At 40.1% G+C, this 18,911-nt stretch overlaps 1 protein-coding gene across 2 annotated transcripts; it reads right to left on the reverse strand.

The window, feature by feature from the left end:
• Positions 1–4,911: 4,911 nt before the first annotated feature.
• Positions 4,912–17,822, reverse strand: KBTBD8 (kelch repeat and BTB domain containing 8). 2 transcript variants are annotated; one of them, XM_019984972.2, is made up of 4 exons: positions 17,698–17,822; positions 16,834–17,044; positions 10,955–12,069; positions 4,912–8,213 (listed from the first exon to the last, which is right to left on the reverse strand). In XM_019984972.2, exons 1-4 carry the CDS (start codon positions 17,711–17,713, stop codon positions 7,750–7,752), a joined length of 1,806 nt encoding a protein of 601 aa, XP_019840531.2. In that variant the 5' UTR covers positions 17,714–17,822; the 3' UTR covers positions 4,912–7,749. The 2 variants fall into 2 exon arrangements, with proteins under 2 accessions (XP_019840531.2, XP_019840532.2); XM_019984973.2 differs by lacking the exon at positions 16,834–17,044 and having other exon boundaries at positions 17,698–17,803.
• Positions 17,823–18,911: the final 1,089 nt, after the last annotated feature.

The following is an 18,911-nucleotide window of genomic DNA, read 5'->3' on the forward strand; positions in this document are numbered from 1 at the left end:
CCAGCTCCCATAAGAAACTGGTTGTAAGCCGCTCCTCGGGGGTAACTACCTGTAACTTGAATACCTGTATGACAAGTGAAAGTCATAAAGGTCAGTAGGCATGGAAACAGTGAGTGCCAAGTGTGTATGGGAGAAACACGCACGAGGTCTTTACATACAGCACTGGACCTAAAGAACAGGTAGCCAGGAGAAAAGTAGCACTGGATAAGCTTGGAGGAGTAAGCAAGAGGCCATTTCTGTAGCACCTGATGGCAGGCAATTGCTACCTTCCACACTTGGCAATAACAAAACACCATTTGTGTGAGATCACTCCGGCTGTTGTACTGGGAATGGAGACTGAGGATGTGGCGTAAATTGAAATAGGCAGAACTGTTATGGTCCTGCTATAGTGGTCCAGGCAGTAGAAGTCTAGCTTCAGCATAGGTGAGAGTAGTGGAAATGGAGAGGGGTGGACAGGTATAAATTACATTTTGCAGATGGAGCTTTTCAGGGGATAACAGAAAAGGAGGATTTAAAGATGCAAAGCTTGAGATGTGTCCACCAATCGAACAGGAGCTATCTAGTAGTCAGTCGGATGGGAACCTCGAGACAGGAGTTGAGATATGGTTTGAAAATATAGATTTGAAAGTCATCAGTATGCATACAGCATTCCAATGCCAAAGAAATAGGTGAGGTCAGATGAGAAGAAAAAACAGAAGAGGACTCAGGGAGAGAAGGAGCCAGTAAAGGGGGGGTTTCACTTTTCACTTTCATGCATTGGAGAAGGAAATGGCAACCCATTCCAGTGCTCTTGCCTGGAGAATCCGAGGGACGGGGGAGCCTGGCGGGCTGCCGTCCATTGGGTCGCATAGAGTCAGACACAACTGAAGCGACTTAGCAGCAGCAGCAGTAAGGAGAAGTGAGTAACAAGAATTTTCAGGGCATGGTGTCCCAGGAGGGCTTCAGAAGATGGCAGTCAGCTGTGCCAAACACCTCTGTGAAGTCAAGTGAGTTAAGGACAGAAATGTGCCAAATGAATATACAGCTTAATGTTGTTAAGCATTAAGTTTGATGACGGGAGTTTTGGTTATGAGGAGAATGTAGTGACTGCAGTGGTTTGAAGAGTGAATGAAAGCTGGGAAATACAAAGTTTATAGAAACAACCTGATGACAAAACTGTGGCTTTCATGGAAGCCAAGAGTGGGGGCACTAAGTGGAGGGAGCTGCTGGACTAAAGGACAATTTGTTGTTTGTTTTTGTTTTGCTAAGTGGTAAAGAAAAGTGCATTTTTTGTTTTCGTCAAATGATCTGAGAGGGATTTTTGGATGACTTAGGAGAGTGGATGGTGAAGAGCACAAAGTAACCATGGGTAGAAAAAGCCTTCACATATTTTAAAACGGTGAGCAGAGAAGATTTAGGCAGATGGTGGAAGGAAAGGGGAGCACCTATATAATGGCTGCCACCTCAGTACAGCAGGAAGCAAAGTAGAGAACTAATAACCAAGAAGGATAAAAGATATATATACAGAAGTTTGAGAAAAGGTAAAAACTGCTCCATTATGCTGAGAACCCATGGGAGGTCCATCATGTCAAAAGAGAGTCTGTATGAACATATGGAATTTCTCCAGCAATATTCCTTCACTCAGGGCCCAAGCACAGAGGAGGCTCATAGCCGGGATCTTCAGAGTTGGGGTTTTGCAGGCAAGTATGGCAGCAGTAACAAGAAGGAATTGAGGAAATGTAAAATGGCATTATTTTGAATAGATTATGGAATTTAAGATGGGTAAGTTCAGAAAAAGTCCCCAGTAGGGGATGATGGGTAGTAGAAAAAGTCCTGGGGTCAGTGGATTGGCATCTAAATGAAATCCAAAAAACCTAATTGCAGGATTCTTGAGCAAGTGGATTTAAATAATAGAGGTGGTAGCTAGTAGGAAGCTTATTACATACTTTCTATCATTTGAGTGATTTAAAATGCATGACTTAAAAGTAGAATATTGTGTCTGTGGTTACTTAAGTCATACTGAACTATATTCCTCTCAGTAGGCATAAAATACTTTATACTTACATAAATTAAAATTTTGCCTGTGGCTTAGCAATTTAAATCTCCAAATATATACTTTATGATGGAATGTCTACACTTTTTCCTTTCTCTGGGGTGGTAGCCCTATTGATTCCCCTGTTCAAATGTGTAGAATAGCTTTCTTACGAACCTACACAAGTAAACTTGGCTAAAGCAGGTTACCAAGTTATGTCTGACTCTTTGAGACTCCCATGGACTGCAGCACACCAGGCCTCCCTGTCCCTCGCCATCTCCCAAAGTTTGCCCAAGTTCATGTCCATTGCATCGATGATGCCATCCAGCCATCTCATCCTCTGACGTCCTGTTCTTCTCCTGCCTTCCATCTTTCCCAGCATTAGGGTCTTTTCCAATGAGTGGGCTGTTCATATCAGGTGACCAAAGTATTGGAGCTTCAGCTTCAGCATCAGTCCTTCCAATGAGTATTCAGGGTTGATTTCCTTTAGGACTGACTGGTTGGATCTCCTTGCTGTCCAAGGGACTCTCAAGAGTCTTCTCCAACACCACAGTTTGAAAGCACAATTGAGGGATACATTAACCGAAGGAAAATACTTTTTTCCTTACTCCATTTTATAAAATTCCAAATTTCACTTCAAAAAACTAGGTGTCATTTCCAGCATTCTTTTGGAGCCCCTGGTGGCTCAGACAGGAAAAGAGTCTGCTTGTAGCGCGGGAGACCTGGGTTCAATCCCTGTGTCAGGAAGACCCTCTGGAGAAGAAAATGGCAGCCAACTCCAGTATTCCTGCCTGGAGAATCCCATGTCCGTGGGATCGCAAAGAGTCAGACAGGACTGAGCGACTTCACTTTCACTTTCTTTCACTTTTTGAAGTTAGATTCCAGACCACTTATTTTTAATTTTTGTATTTGCAAATAATTTGTCAATAAAAAAAAAGTCATACAGCCAAGGTTTTTAAATTGGCAAGTGATTTCAACTTCACAGAGAACCAAAGTAACAGCACTCTAATTTAAATCAATATTTCTCAAGCCTTTTCTTTTTTTCAACTTGTTTGAGGCATAGAACTCAGCACAGTGGTATATAAGCATAATGATATGATTATGGGAGTGCAGGTGGGGTGACAGAGATGTGTTCCTACCTCGTCCATTCCCTTGTTGAGAGCTAATCACAGTCATAATATACAGTTGTTGTTGTTCAGTTTCTAAGTTTTCTCCAACTCTTTGCAATCCCATGACATAGATATTTTAAATAATAGTGTTGGAAAAAAGGTGGGACTCAGAAAAGGCAACCAGTAAACACAAAATGTAGAACATCTGCTTTTCTATCAGTTTTGTTTAGAAGGAAATAGCAACCCACTCCAGTATCCTTGCCTGGAAAAACCTGTGGATGGAGGAGCCTGGCGGGCTGCAATCCATGGGGTCACAAAGAGTCGGACAAGACTGAACAACTAACACACGATGGAGAACCTAGGGCTTCCCTGATACCTCAGTTGGTAAAGAATCTGCCTGCAATGCAGGGAACCCTGGTTCGATTCCTGGGTTGGGAAGATCAGCTGGAGAAGGGATAGTCTACCTACTCCAGTCTTCTTGGGCTTCCCTGGTAGCTCAGCTGGTAAAGAATCTGCCTGCAACACGGGAAACTTGGGATCGATCCCTGGGTTGGGAAGATCCCTTGGAGAAGGGAAAGGCTACCCACTCTAGTATTCTGGCCTAGAGATTTCCATGAACTGTATAGTCCATGGGGTAGGAAAGAGTCAGACAGGACTGAGTGACTTTCACTTTCAGTTTTCAATGGAGCACCTATCAGAACTAGATTGAGTCAAAGTGGAGTGCTTGGCTCTAATCCTGGTGAGCTGCTCATTAGTTACACGACCTTCAGCAATTTACTTGGGCTTTGTGTTTCTGATCTGATAAAATGGAGGTGATAGCACTGGTTCTGCCACTTCTCAGGGTTTTCTAAGACTGAAATGAAAATTTGTTTTTTACAACTTTGAATGCCTTGTAGGTTCCAGGTGCTGGGCTGAGGTGAACAAGAAATAAAATAAATCCCTTGCCTTCATGGAACTTACATTTGAATGGGGGGAGATGTATGAAAAATAAATTGGGAAAAGACTGGTGGTATGGGTGAGGGTGAGTTTGGAAGGAATTGTTTTACACAAGGTGGTCAGGGAAGGCCTGTCTGGAGTTTTAATACTGAAATAAGTGAGTTGTCAGGGCTTCCTCAGCAGAAAACACAGCAAGGAAAAAGGCCTTGATGTTGGAGGGGCTTGGAACAGCAGTCAGCATGGCTGGAATGGAGTGAGCAGATGCAACAGTAATGTGGTTCCAAGAGTAGGGTTGGGATGGATCATGGGAGGAAGGGGTGTGGCTCTCACATGATGGGAGATGGGGAGCCACTGCGATCCAAGCAGAAGAAAGTAATCTGACTTATGTTTCAACAGGAACACTCTGGCTACTGTGTGGACAGAATAGGTTACAAGGAGTCAAAGGTGATGGAGAGATCCACTCAGTGGCACAGCATTAAGGCAGACAAGGTCAGCTAGTTTAGACTAGAGTGATAGTGGTGCAAGAGATATGTGGTGAGAGTTGAGGTATATTTTGAGGAAGAGGCAACAGGATTTCCTGATGGGTTGACATGAATTGTGAGAGAGAGGAGTGGGACACCAAGAGTTGAGGGCAGAACCACTCAACAAAGGGGCTACTGATGAGTGTGCTTGCTTCAGAATTTCAAGAGCGTTATTCAAGCCTTATGAATTACGTTGTTCATTTTGTACCAGAGACCAGGCATCTGGTAGATGAAAATCTCCTCCGATTCCCGATAAAAGGTATTACATGATTTTTCATGAAGTTTTAATTCTTCCAAATTTGCTAGGTCAGAGATCAATTTATGACAATGGAACTTGTCAGTCAGAAAAAGTTTTATTACAAGAAACAATGCCATCAGGTAAAAATGCAAAAAATTGTGCAATTATGGCAAAATGTTTAAAAATATCTACACATTTGCCCCCAAAGGACTACAGTACTTAACTACATACCTGAGCACAGAACATCGAATGCCATTTTAAACTGTTTCACGTAGAAAATCTGATTCCTTGCAAGATCACATCCACTTTCTCTCATGCACCAGTGAAATCAGCTTGATGCTTAAGCATCAACTTTGTAGGATAACAGAAAACAAAGATGGAAAATAATACAATTTCTACTTTCCTATAACATAGTTATACCACATCCAGTTTTCAATGTATAAAAAATACATAGGAAAGTGCTACATACTTTCTTCAAATGCAAAAACAAAGCTCAAGTGGGACTGGCATCTATCACCCTCTATTTTAATTCTATAGTACCCATTATGCCTTTTACTTATATTCTCATCATACTAAGCAAATGTACCTTAAATATCTAAACACAGACCCACACATATTACTAATCCTAGTTTTCTAGAACCTCTTCTGAAATCATCTGAAAAGTGGCAAAATATCCCAGCTATATAATTTAAACAAATAGTTATTCATACAAAATTCAATATATATTCTATTGATACTTCCATAGCAAATTCTAAACCTTGGCTTTGACACACTATCCTTAGAGCACACCCTCAGTATAAACGGTTATAGGATCAATTGTTAGAGGATCAACTGTTGTGCAGATCAATAGAATAAATCGACTGCAGAATTAACCACAGTACATTGTACTCCTATACATCACACGGCACATGGAAATTGTTAATGTTCTAATGTCATGTTTTCAAGTAACACAGTGTTCTAAATAAATACAGGAGATTGTCAAAAAGCGGCAGGAAGTCACAGGAAGCAACAAAGCTTTCAAAAATAAATTATGGGAACATCTCTTGTAATGTTTAGTTTGGTTTTTCCTCCCCTTGGCAATGCATCACGGCGTAGATGCTTCAAAATGCTCACAGAAAAAGCCCCAAAACAGCACGAAGAGAAAGAAAAACTGAGAAGAAAAAAAAATAGCTGGTTAGTTGACAGTCAATAAGGAGACTATAGACACACTACCAAGGCCAGCAGGAAGAAAGCACGTACCCAGCTTCCCAAGACTGGATTTTAAAATGTCAATTCTCTAAATGCTGTCCACTTTCAATTCGGCTTCAGGAAACATTCCCTACTTGTAGAGGGCTATGACAAGCAGTTTGGAAAGTTTCCAAAAAACGAGGTATGTGATGCAAAGAGGCAATGTTTTCGATTTGTTTCACAGTATCACATTACAATTTGTGCAAGAGTTTTTAATACAAACTGTGCCAGTTTGTTTTCTTTAAGGGAATCAAAATGTTCCAGTTAAGGACAGACTCTGGCTATACTTATATCCTTTATTACTTATTCCGGGAAGAGTAAAAAATAAGTTACTGATCTAAATATCTGCCTTAGGTATAACACATGAGTTGGTTTGTCCTCTCTGTGAGTATTTCTGTTAGAAATTAATCAGTTAAATATGAAAAATGATTTAGTACCTATAATGCTACGCTTCTATTCACTCACACTTTTCCTTCTCAGTCACCTGCAGTTAGAACAAAGGTTTTCAATGCAAAACTATTCATAACTGTTAAGTGCAAAAACTTTTTTAAAAATGAGGTTTTAATTGTCATAGGTAATGCAAAAGACATTAAATGAGACTATTGCAGGAGTTTTATGTTTCTGGAAAACAGAATTTTCAAATTAGGAGTTAAAACTTCACATTCTGCTCTGTGCAGAAGACAAATAAGTTACCTTTCATTGTACCGATAATGAATGGACAGGTAAGGATGGAAAGGAGGTTAGGCGACAAATGGCCCATGTTAGTGCAAAATGAGGATAATAGTCTTCTCACTATTCTCAGAGTGAATCCAGTTAGACCAGTAACTAGCCATAGCTTGCCATCATGTAAGCAGAGAATCTTGTGAAATCACAAGAGTTCAGCAAGTCAAGTACTATGGCCATGAAACTAACATACCAATTTGAAAGGTAAGCATAGGCTCAGACATTTGAAATATACCTAACTATACACATGAGTTAACTTATTCTAGCACCAGCCACCTGTGAATTTGAGCCCTTCTCGGGATTCAAAAAAAAAAAAAAAAAAAAAATGAGACAGTGTTAGCACTTGAAAAAATTGTCAACACAAAACTACTTTAAAACTTTAGCTTAATTTAAACTAACATGGGAAATATAAAACAATCCAGCTAAAAGCTCTTTCTGAGACTGATTTGTTTTTCCTTCAAACTAATAACACATTTAAATCCAGTACACGTGAAAACAGTACACAAAATATACACATATTCAGAATGAGGATCTAAGTTAGTGCGTCTCTGTAGCAGAGAAGTCACAGCTAAAGTCCTAGTGATATTGCCTCAAATTTTTACCCGTATTTAAAATAAAAAGTCACATCAAACTATTTTGGATGTCTCTAATCCATAGTACCCCAACTGCTCTTCTAAGAGTGCATAGTTGTCAATTCGTCTGGTATCTCAGTGACTATTCATCACGAAATTCTAGAATGATGTGATTACTTTTATACCAGAAAAAAAAAATGCTGATAATTGCACTTTGTTACCTTTTGCTTACTGAAATGAAAACATCACATGGATGAAAAGAAATCCCTCCCTACACTCATCTTAAACAGCACCCATCTCCATGTGTAAACTCTCTTCAGCTTTCTTAAATACTGACAGCACTTCTTATCACTGAAAGACTACGTTTCCTCCAGCACAAGATGCCGGCGAGCTCACTAAGGCCTGCCATTCATTAAAGGACTTTCTGAAGACACTGAGGATACAGTTTAGCAACAGCACATTCAAAATGCCGGCCGAGGTCCCAGAGGCGATCTGGGGTCTCATACACTTTCATCCATTGGTCAGTGATATCATCATACTGGTAAAGGGAATTTTTTCTGCTGGTTCTGAAGACATGTTCTTCAACGGTCACTTGAGTAGCTCGAACAAATAAATGGAGCTTATTCTGGAAAAGTACCAGTTTAAGGTATGGGTTTATGGACTCATCACATGGAAAGTCCTTCTTACGAGTCCACTTATTGAGCTCAATATCATAGGCTTCTACAGTAAACATCCGCTGATGATTTCCACAGGTTCCAGCTATGTAGTAGATAGAGTTCTTGTATACAGCTGCTAAGCCCTGGATTCTAGGCACAGTCATGGGGGTTAAGAAACCCCAGTAGTCTTTCTGAGGCTCATAGAAGAGGAAAAACTCTCCTAAAGAAAGAGAAAGAAAAAAAAAGAGAGAGAGAAAGAGAAAAGAAAACAAGAATATGAACATTTAAATTTAAGATAGCTTAAAACATCTACATCCCATGGCACAACATAATATTAGAATCAACCTGATTTGGGGCATTCAAACTGGTAAGTGTGAGAAGTTACTTTGGCTTGATGGCAGTATAAGGGTTAAGAGCTTGGTTTCATTTACTCTATCCAAATATCTGGGTATTTCAGAAAATTGATTTTAAGCTAGCTCTTATAAAAAGTACTATTACTAATGGTTAGCCAGTAAGATCAAAATATGAATATAGGTTCAATCATGAATAAGCCATGATAAATTTATGTGCTAGTTATTTAATTATAAGGTAGTACATAGAATTGTTCAGATTTGTGTCTATGGGCCACTAATGTGTTTACTTTAGTGTTGCTATAAGGCAAAGACAAATATCAAGAGGAGAAAATATGACCTTAAGCTGATAGAAAACATGCACATCATTTATGGAATCGACTATGAGGCCTTTTCCATTCTGTTTTGACAATGAAAAGGTGTGCTGAGTCACACTGCCGATGTAGAACTGTCTAAAAGAATTAAGCTAGTGAAGATTTACAAGAGCTTGGCTAATTATAACATTAAAATCTTGGATTTGAAAGAATCAAAGTCTTTGATATGAAAATCTGAACCCTTTATGATCAGATTAAATGGTACTCCAATAAGCCACTTGCAGTTGGGCATGATCTTCTGACTGTTCACGTCAAGTTTATTTATATAAAGAGGCTTTGTTTAGATCAGAAGTACCTACTTCTAAATTGAGCTTCCCCTTGAAAACTGTTTTGAACTAGGTTAACTCATATCAATAAATATAACTACCTACCTAATAAAAGTGATGCTGAAAAAATGTTTTCATAAAATAATTTGTTAAACTCTCAGCTTTTGCCTGCATATTCCCTATGCTTCTTGACTAAAATGTAACAGGATTCTTAATAAAGAAGACAGGAATGAACACTTTTTACCATGTACTACCTCGCTACAAATTTCTTATAAAAAGGAAAGATAATACATTTTAAAAGTTGATTTTTAAACCTAAAGTTGACTTTAATAAACTAAAACCAGTAATGGGCAATTAAAACCCTCAGTGCCTCAGATCTGTCTTATATAAAATACAATCTGATTAAACAATGTTCATTCCAACCCTGAAATTCTGTTAATTCACTGTTACTTTGCTTTAGTATTTAAATTAGTATACAACCTTATATTCCATTTGGGAGTCTTCTAATTAATTCTGTCTCTACTAAAAAATAACTGCTTAGCCAGTAAAACCAAAAATCTATGAAGAGAGAGCTTCATCATATTGGATGATACAACCCATCCAACCATGTAAGTCAAAGTGTTACTCGCTGAGTTGTGTCCAACTCTTTGCAACCCCATGGACTGTAGCCCACCAGGCTCCTCAGGTCATGGAATTCTCCAGGCAAGAATACTGGAGTGTAGCCATTCCCTTCTCCAGGGGATCTTCCCAACCCAGGGATCAAACCTGGCTCTCCAGGACTAAAGGCAGATTCTTTACCACCTGAGCCACCTAGGAAGCCCTATCTAACCATTCTTTATAGATTTTTACATCCATTCAGATACTCCATTTTTTGGCAAGACCAACAAACCTCCATCATCCCAGGCTTCCATTCAACTAAAATGCACGAGAGAGTATTCCTTACTCTCTCTGGAGAATTAACTTTACACTGAAGTTTAAACAAATGGGTTTAGGCATTTCTAAGAAATTATAAGTCAAATAAAGGATTACAGCAAAGAATATTAAAAAAAAAAACTTACAGTGGGGAAAAAAACTAAAAAATCATATGTATCTACACAGAACTTGCACCCCTTTCCTTGTTTTTTTTTTTTTTTTTAATAGTAGTGAAGGAAAGCATTTATCTGTAAGCAGTTAAGAAATGCAAAAGAAGAAGGATGTTGGCATTGTCAATACTGTATTCAGCATTCAAGCAACTAAAATAAGAAACCAAACACAAGGAAAATATTAGCACAAATGAGAACCTTGAATCAAGTATCTTATTTACTGTTACTCAGTTCTTCTTTCTGGTATCTTTACCAAGGTACCAGTCTTCAATTGTTTAAACAAAAATTTTTAAGCTAAGTATATTACCATCCCTCTCATCTTATGTTAAAAAGATGGCATCTCAAAATTTTTCAGTGAAAAAAAAATTGAAAACACTGTATTATGGGTGACAACATCAACTGCAGTGAAACTAAAATCTTAAACAGCGTGATTTCAAACTCTTTGTGAGTTTCATAACCTTTGCCATCATAAGACTTCATACAAAATTCTTTGGCAACTGAATAGTACAACTGCAGTTGAGGCTTTGTTCTTTTTTTCTCTTTTAAACTAATCCAGTACGTTCCATAAGAAGAATACTTGCTACCATCCCTTGATTATATATCATTCAACTGCAAAAAGTTATGTATCAAACTTGCTTCCTTGTTAAAGTCTTAAAAATGGAACAGAAATAGTTTTTCTCAAATGCTGAACTATTATTTATGGGAAAAAAAGTTTTCAAAAATACTTATGTCACATGATGTCAAAAGACAGTAAGAACATAAAAAACTTACAGGATCTTTTTAGGAACTTGAAAGTACCTGCCTTTTTTGATTGAAAATTTTCTTTTCTTTACTAGTCCCTTAAAGAACAGACTATTCCAAGCAATACTTTAACCACTTGGGCACCTACCCTGTAACACATAGATCTTCTCTTTGTATTCCACGGCATTATGAAACTCCATTGCAACAGGCATGGCGCAAACAGTAGTCCAGCGGTTCTCTCTGCTGTCATAGCACTCCACAGATTTTAGTGAGTTTCTCCCATCACCTTCGTAGACACGCCCTCCAATTGCATACATCTTACCACAGCAGTACACCAGTTTGCAGCCTATTCTGGCTCGAAGCAAGGAAGGTTTGGAAAGCCACCTATTGGTGGAATGGTCATACATCCAGAAATCATTTTCTGCCTTGTGGTCAATGGATACCTCACTGCTGCTTGGCCTGTAACCTCCTGCAATGTAAATATCATTATCTGGTGATACAAGAATTCCAACTTCTCTTAGATCATTTGGTGGTTTGCATAGTTTGAACACTCTTCCTGTGAATATATCTAGACAAGGCACTGTTTGCTTCTTTCCTGAGTGTTTGTGGGCTGCGTCGAAACATATGATCATTTCCGATGCAGTCATTCCAAGTCTCTGTGTACAGCCATTGGGACTGGCTGGTCCCTTTTCCACACAGCTTTTGGCGATAGCCTGTGCAAACTGAGGTGGAATTTTCTCTATAAAGGTGTCTTCCATCAGAGGAAAACGTATGCATTTGGCAAAAATTTCTGGAAGGTGCACTTCTCTTTCATTCTGTTCATGTTCAAACCACCTTACAATACTCTCATAAACATGCTCTTCCCGGTCTACGTTTAAATCATCACTGTCTAGGATACTTATCAGTTGGTCTTTTGTCAGCTGAAGAAACTCCTGTTCTTTGGTGACACACAGGAACTTTTTACGAATGTATTCTTTAGATCGATCTCCAAGTTCCTGATGACCATAATGATCAGCGAAGATGAAGACCCCGATAGAATTTTGTGGGTCCAAATGACTGATCATGTACTTGGCACACTGGTCTTGGATGGAGGGAATCTGGAAGATGCTAGCTGCAGTGAACAAGGCTTGAACATTGGCCTCTGTCAGAACAACTCTGGAGGTATAGGCATAGTTCAACACTAAATCCATCGACTCGGCTTCAACACCAACAATTCGAACTTCTTTTTGAGTGCTTTCTGTAAGGCCGCTAGTGAACATGGATCTAGGAAGGAAAGAGTGGTGAATTTATCTGCACTACAAATAAAAATTACTGTGGCAAGCTTGTAAAAAGTTATCACAAGGATCACTTTTTGAAACTGAAAAACATTTCCTAATGTGTTTCCTGATATCCTGAATATCAGGAAAGGGATAAAAGTTGATCATCTAGCAGAAGGATTTAATCTGGGTAATCTCAAAGAAACCCTATTGTCAGGGCCAGTCAGTCCACTTTGTGCCAACTCTGAGAAAAGCAGAGTATACCCAACTAAATCAAACTGAAAAGTGGCAAGGCATATTCCAGGACATCTTATTTTCCTTGGAGCCCTATCCAGGCTTCTGATCAAGTTGCTTTAGGGACTTACTTCAATCACCAGGTCAGTCAGAAAGTTTACAAATATCTATGGGGTATCAGTGTGACACATTAACATATAGAAACTGTCTAATAAAACTTCTCATAACCCAGTGGAAATTTACAAGGCAACCTGTACCCAAAATGTATCTTTAAAATGTTTAGCTTAGATAAATAAGATGTTCTTCAGAAGTTCTTATTTTCTTCCTACTCCTTTTTAAAATAATTATCCTTTGAATGCTTCCTTAATCATTATAAAGAATATAAAGCACATCAATTCATCAGTTAACCTTGGATATTTTGAAAATTTTTGCTTGAGAGAATCAAGAAATATACTTGATTTTCTCAAAGTTATCATAGTTTTATCTATTTATAAAATATAATAAAAATGGTAGCCTCATTGATGCTCAGTTGTGTCTGACTCTTTGAGACCCCAGGGGCTGTAGCCCTCCAGGCTCCTCTGTCCTGGGATTTCCCAGGCAGGAATACTGGAGTAGGTTGCCATTTCCTTCTCTGGGAGATCTTCCCAACCCAGCGATTGAAGCCCTGTCTCCTGCATCACAGAGGGATTGTTTTACACTGAGCCACCTGGGAGGCCATAAATAAAGATCTGAGTAGGGTTAATATCAATTAAATGCCTACTTCTAAAGAGAATTTAAGAATTAACGGATTTGTTGCAGATCTGATTTTGTTGGTTTTCAAAAATTCCAGGTTCTTGTCTTTGAGACCAAGCTTTCTTTTCCTTTTCTTTTTTAATGTGCTTTTATGGTACTTTCAGCGCTTCCCTAGTAGTTTAGCTGGTAAAGAATCCACCTGCAATGCAGGAGACCCCAGTTTGATTCCTGGGTGGGGAAGATGCCCTGGAGAAGAGATAGGTTACCCACTCCAGTATTCTTGGGCTTCCCTGGTGGCTCAGCTGGTAAAGAATCCACCTGCAATGCGGGAGAACCTGGGTTTGATCCTTGGGTTGGGAAGATGCCCTGGAGGAGGGCATGGCAACCCACTCCTGTATTCTTGCTGGAGAATCCCCATGGACAGAGTCAGAATGACCGACTAAGCACAGCACAGCATGGTACTTTCTTGGCCAAACCATTAAGACATCAAAATCCTAGCTTTTTATTTAAAGTGCTGCTGCTCCTAAGTCACTTCAGTCGTGTCCGACTCTGTGCGACCCCATAGACGGCAGCCCACCAGGCTCCCCCATCCCTGGGATTTTCCAGGCAAGAACACTAGAGTGGGTTGCCATTTTCTTCTCCAATGCATGAAAGTGAAAAGTGAAAGGGAAGTCACTTAGTCGTGTCTGACTCTTCGCGACCCCATGGACTGCAGCCCACCAGGCTCCTCCATCCATGGAATCTTCCAGGCAAGAGTACTGGAGTGGGGTGCCATCACCTTCTCCATTTAAAGTGCTGCTGCTGCTGCCAAGTTGCTTCAGTTGTGTCCGACTCCGCGCGACCCCATAAAGGTAAGCCCACCAAGCTTGCCCGTCCCTGGGATTCTCCAGGCAAGAATACTGGAGTGGGTTGCCATTTCCTTCTCCAATGCATGAAAGTGAAAAGTGAAAGTGAAGTCGCTCAGTTGTGTCCGACCCTCAGCAACCCCATGGACTTCAGCCTTCCAGGCTCCTCCATCCATGGGATTTTCCAGGCAAGAGTACTGGAGTGGGGTGTCATTGCTAAACATCATTTGCCTTTCTTCTCCCTCCTTTGATGTTTCTAAGAAGTTCTTAAAATTAAACTTATAAAAAGGTCAAAAGCTCTTTTAAAAATACTCTTGAGAAAAGGATGGTATGCCCTAGAATGCTTAATAGATGTCTGTTGAAGATATTGACCTAACACTGGGGATAAACTTGATTATTCAGATCCAGACCTCTCCTATATTAAGTGTGATGTTATGAAAAAAAAGTGGGAAGATTTTCAGATCACTTTTAATGTGTTTGTCAAAAACACGAAATTAATTCAAAAATGCAATATGTAATATTGGAGGTATACAGGGGTACCTGGACCCAGCTTGTTACCTGGGTTAACTATCCTTTGAGTCCTAATTTTACTGCTATTATGCAAAATTTAAGTTTAATATCCTGCAGACTTTTTTTTCCCCTTAAATGACTGAAAATTAAATGTTCCAATGTATGAGCTGGTTTTTTAATTCAGGTACTGAAAAACTCAGTTATATAGGTCCCAATTAAAAAGAAAAAGAAAGCCCTTCATTATGCAAAGATTAAATCCCAAAGGAGAACATTACCACATAACCCTTTATCAAGGGAGCTACTCTACTGACTTGAATACGCTGGCCTCACACACAGCAGTGTAACATGCAAGTTCCCCTCTGTTCTATCATGTTCTGTATGTAAACTCTAATTCAAGTGGGAGTACTTCCTCACACAAAATCCTGAGCAGCATGTTTCTAATAATTATACACATTTTATTTCTTTTTTTTTTTTCACATTTTATTTCTGACAAGTCTCTGGGATCAGGAAACAGCCATGGCAGATTGCAAGCTATTCTATTTTTTCCATCAGTGATGCAAGATTTGCAAATATTAAGTATGATTTTTTTACATCTCACATAAGGTGCAACACTGGTGCCCAAGAAACTTCTGTACAAAAGCTCTAGTCAAGTGAGAAGAACCTAATCCTTGAGTCTTCTAGCCAAATACCTTCATTTGACTTCTCCTGTCTTACACTTAGAAAGCCTTCCAAGCATTTCCTGAACTTCTTGGAAAGCAAGGAAATCTACTGTAGCATACTTCTTTCCAAGAGATTTGTCAGGTCCTCAAAACTAATTTTAAGCAAGTATGATATTTAAATGATATAAACCAGAATATAAAATTACACTGAGATATAAATATTTTCACTTTAAAGTTTCAATTTTTTTTTTTACTATTTAAATCTAATATACAGTTAACACTTCTGTAAATTAAAATTTAAAGAGGACCCACTCTTGTTCCTTAAAAGTTATATACAGTGACTAAGAAGCCTGGCTCTGGACTCCAATCCAGCCTCTGCCACTTACTAGTTAGATGATTTAGGCAGTTCACGTAACCTCTTTGAGCCTCAGTTTTTTCACATGTAAAATAGGAATAACAAGAGTGTAGAAATAGGATTATAAAGATTATATAAAGTGACATAGGTAAAATGAGCTTTGCCTAGAGCTTGATAAGCATAACTGTAGCATATATAAACATAAATGACCTAACCATATCTAATGGATAGCCTTGATAACTGAATCTCACCAGCAATTTTCATACTTCATACCTTTTGTGTATACCAGTTTCTTCTTTTTTCTTTCCAGGTCACACCCTTGTTATGGTTAATTCTTAATAGTGCAATGGCCTATCCAATGCAAATCTAAATGGTTACATCACAAACATCAAACTGAAGTGACTATATTTAACCCAGTATTCTGAGAAAGAGGAACCAGAAACTACTGTCTGGAACATTACACTGCTATATGCCCTATAAAGGTAAGCACCTTCAAAAGTAAAAAATATATTTACTGTGTGGTTGAGAAAATTATTTCACAGTCATTCATGCACCATTTTTGAAAACAAAAAGGCTTAAAGTGAGTACTTCAAACAAAAAAAAGTTAAACTTGAACAGGAAATTGCCTTTATCACTGATCTTGTCTTAGAGTACGACATTATTTTTTAGACTCAAGTTTTGAAATTGTACTTTTCAAAGTTTTATAATATATAAAGATGAATATAAATGAAAATGAAAACTGACCTCTAAAATACTTCTGGAAATCTTAGAAACAGTCATTAGTGTGGGGCCTAACACACATAGAAACTGTATTTCATCGATTTTTATTTCACTGCTGTTATCATCATGGGATTAAAATAGTCCATTAAGTGGGCAATTTGTTTTTAAAAGAAAAGGCTATTAATTTTTAAATTCTAAAAGAGTTAACATGCACTAAAGAAATCCTGGATAAATTTCTGGAACAAATTCCAGATCAGCACTGTTCAATAAAACTTTCAGTGATGGAAAGGTTCTGTTTCAGGGCTATACAGTGGGGCAACCACTAGCTACATGTGGCTACTGAGCACTTTAAATGTGGTTAGTGTACCTGAGGAACTGATTTTTTTTTTTTTCATTTTATTTAATTTTAGATAAGTGAAGTTTAGCCACACGTGGCTAGTGGCTGCCATATTGGGCAATGCAATTTTAGATTTTTCTGAAACATACAAACAAAAACATATTTACTGACTTAAAACCAGTCATCTGAATTCTAGAAGAATCTGTCAGTTTTTTTTAAAAGGGGGGCTTAATAAAATAGGGCCTGTTATTTATTCTCAGGAAACAAATACATTAGTTTCATCCATTGTTGCATCTCAATATAAAAATGAAGTGGGCAGTACTGAAGGAGAAAGGGGACTCGGTGCAGACATCAATAGAGGTTTCCACCAACATCATACCTGAAATAAGGGCTGATTGCAGCAAGAACGTTTCTATGACAGGAAAATGTTTTCCCGTGATCCACTTCCACTACAATGTCTGTCAGCTGTCCTTCATCGTACATTGTTTTGAGTTGCTTAAGAATACTGCAAGCATGGAAGGGGTCCATGGCATCGCTGGCTGTGTCTGAAGATGGTATTCCATTCGGTGTTGGGGAAGACTTACTTAAATCTAGGAGGAGAAAAATCGTACAACCACAAGAAGTTCGGGGCCAGTTTCGGCGTCGCGGGTTTTATTTTTTTGTTTTTGTGTTTGTTTGGTTGGTTTTGTTGTTGTCTGTGGGATGGGGCTGGGGATTGTTTGTCTGCTTGGCTTGCTTTCTCCCCGCTACAAAAATACACATATGTATATAGACTCCCTCAGTGAGAACGCGAGATAGGATATGGGAAAGAGCGAGGTGAGATGCAAGTTCAAACACCAGCCTGCTTCTCCCGGAGCCCGGCGAGCCCGAAGCCCCGTGCTCGCCGACAGACAGCGCAGGCAGAACAGGCGAGGTGTCTGCGGCGACTCCGCCGACAGCCAGAACGTCCCAGCTGAGAGCGGAGGGCAGGAGCCTCACAAGGGAAGCTCGATGGATGGCGGCCGCCACTGCCTCCTCAACCGCCTTGCGAACAGGTCGGAGCGGCGGCGGGTACCCGGCCTCCCCATCCCTGTCCGGCCGGACCGCCCACCTCCCTCCACGCCATTCATCCTCCCTCTCCTCATCTCTGTCCACCTCTCCATCCTTCTCTCCCAGTCCTCAGCGCCGCCGCCTAAGCTCGCAGCCCGAACTTGGCCTCCGGCCCACCTCCCCTCCACACCTCCCTAGCCACCACACGACCCACCTGCCGACGCGGCCATTTCTAGACGCGGCCCGGGCTCCAGCTATTTAAAGAGGAAATGTCATTTCGCTTCTCTCTCTCCCGGGTTCCGGCTCTTCTAAGCCGTCCCTAGCCAATGGGGTGACCTATGCATCCGGCTCCGCCCCTAAGCTCCGAAATCAGGGGGTCTATTGGTCACGAGGAGCGCACCGGCGCGTCGGGAAATGTAGTTTTATTGCCCCCGCTCCCGCGTGGTCCGTGTAGGGCGGAGGCCCAAGCTCGGAATTTCTATTGGCTGTTTTGGGTGGAGGCGGAGAGCAGGGAGCCCGCCAGCCTGTGTCTGTGGGGCGCGCAGCGCCTGCCGGAAGAGGTAGTCTTCTGGCTGAGGAGAGCTGTCATTCTGAGAGGCTAGGATAGGGAAAGCTCTTGAAGTGCAAATTTCCCCATTTTAGGCCTCTCTCCAGGCCCCCGGTTCTTTTTTTTTTTTTCTTCCCCACCTCGTTCTTCGTTTCCTAAACCTCCTGCCAATGACTAGCTTCCGGTATGAAAGCGGGGGTCCACGTGAGGGCTGTGAAACCAGAAAAATTTGGAAATGGACAAGAGAGCTGTTGTCCAAAAATGGAAAGGAAACCTGACACCTCACCCCTAAGAAAAATATCAGGAGGCCAAAAAGCAAGCCATCTTTGATGAGTCACCTGTGACACCCAATTGAAACAGCATCGACTTGGCTGAGTGCTGCGGTTTCCACAGATTAATTGGTCTGGTTACAACCGCTGCTCAGGATCTTTAACTCACACTCAATGCGTTGCTTTTCTTGAGCACCCGGGGAACACCTGTTCCACTTTTAAGAGTACATGAACATTACAGAGGGATTCAAGACGCTTTCCTTTTTGCTCCTGGTAAATTGAGTGGTGAAGATACTAAGTAGTCTGGATTTTCCTTTGAAGAAATCCTGAAAAGTGCCCTGAGCCTGAAACGAGGGACGATTATTGACTCCCTGGCTCTACTTCTTAATGTCGGACCTTTAGATAAGACCATTTAATTCTTGGTCACTTAGCTCCTTCACCTGTAATGTGTGAATAATAATTCCTTTTCTAGCTGCCTCATAGGCAGCGAGCCTTTTGAAAGAAAACAAAAATGTTTTTACTGTTGACATGTTTTGATTTTCTTGTCCCGTACTTCTAGCATCTAACAGGGTGCCTGGCACATTATAGGTAGTTAATATTTGAAAAATAAAT

The sequence above is a fragment of the Bos indicus genome, chromosome 22 (genome assembly GCF_029378745.1).
Source record: "Bos indicus isolate NIAB-ARS_2022 breed Sahiwal x Tharparkar chromosome 22, NIAB-ARS_B.indTharparkar_mat_pri_1.0, whole genome shotgun sequence".
Lineage (NCBI taxonomy): Eukaryota > Metazoa > Chordata > Mammalia > Artiodactyla > Bovidae > Bos > Bos indicus.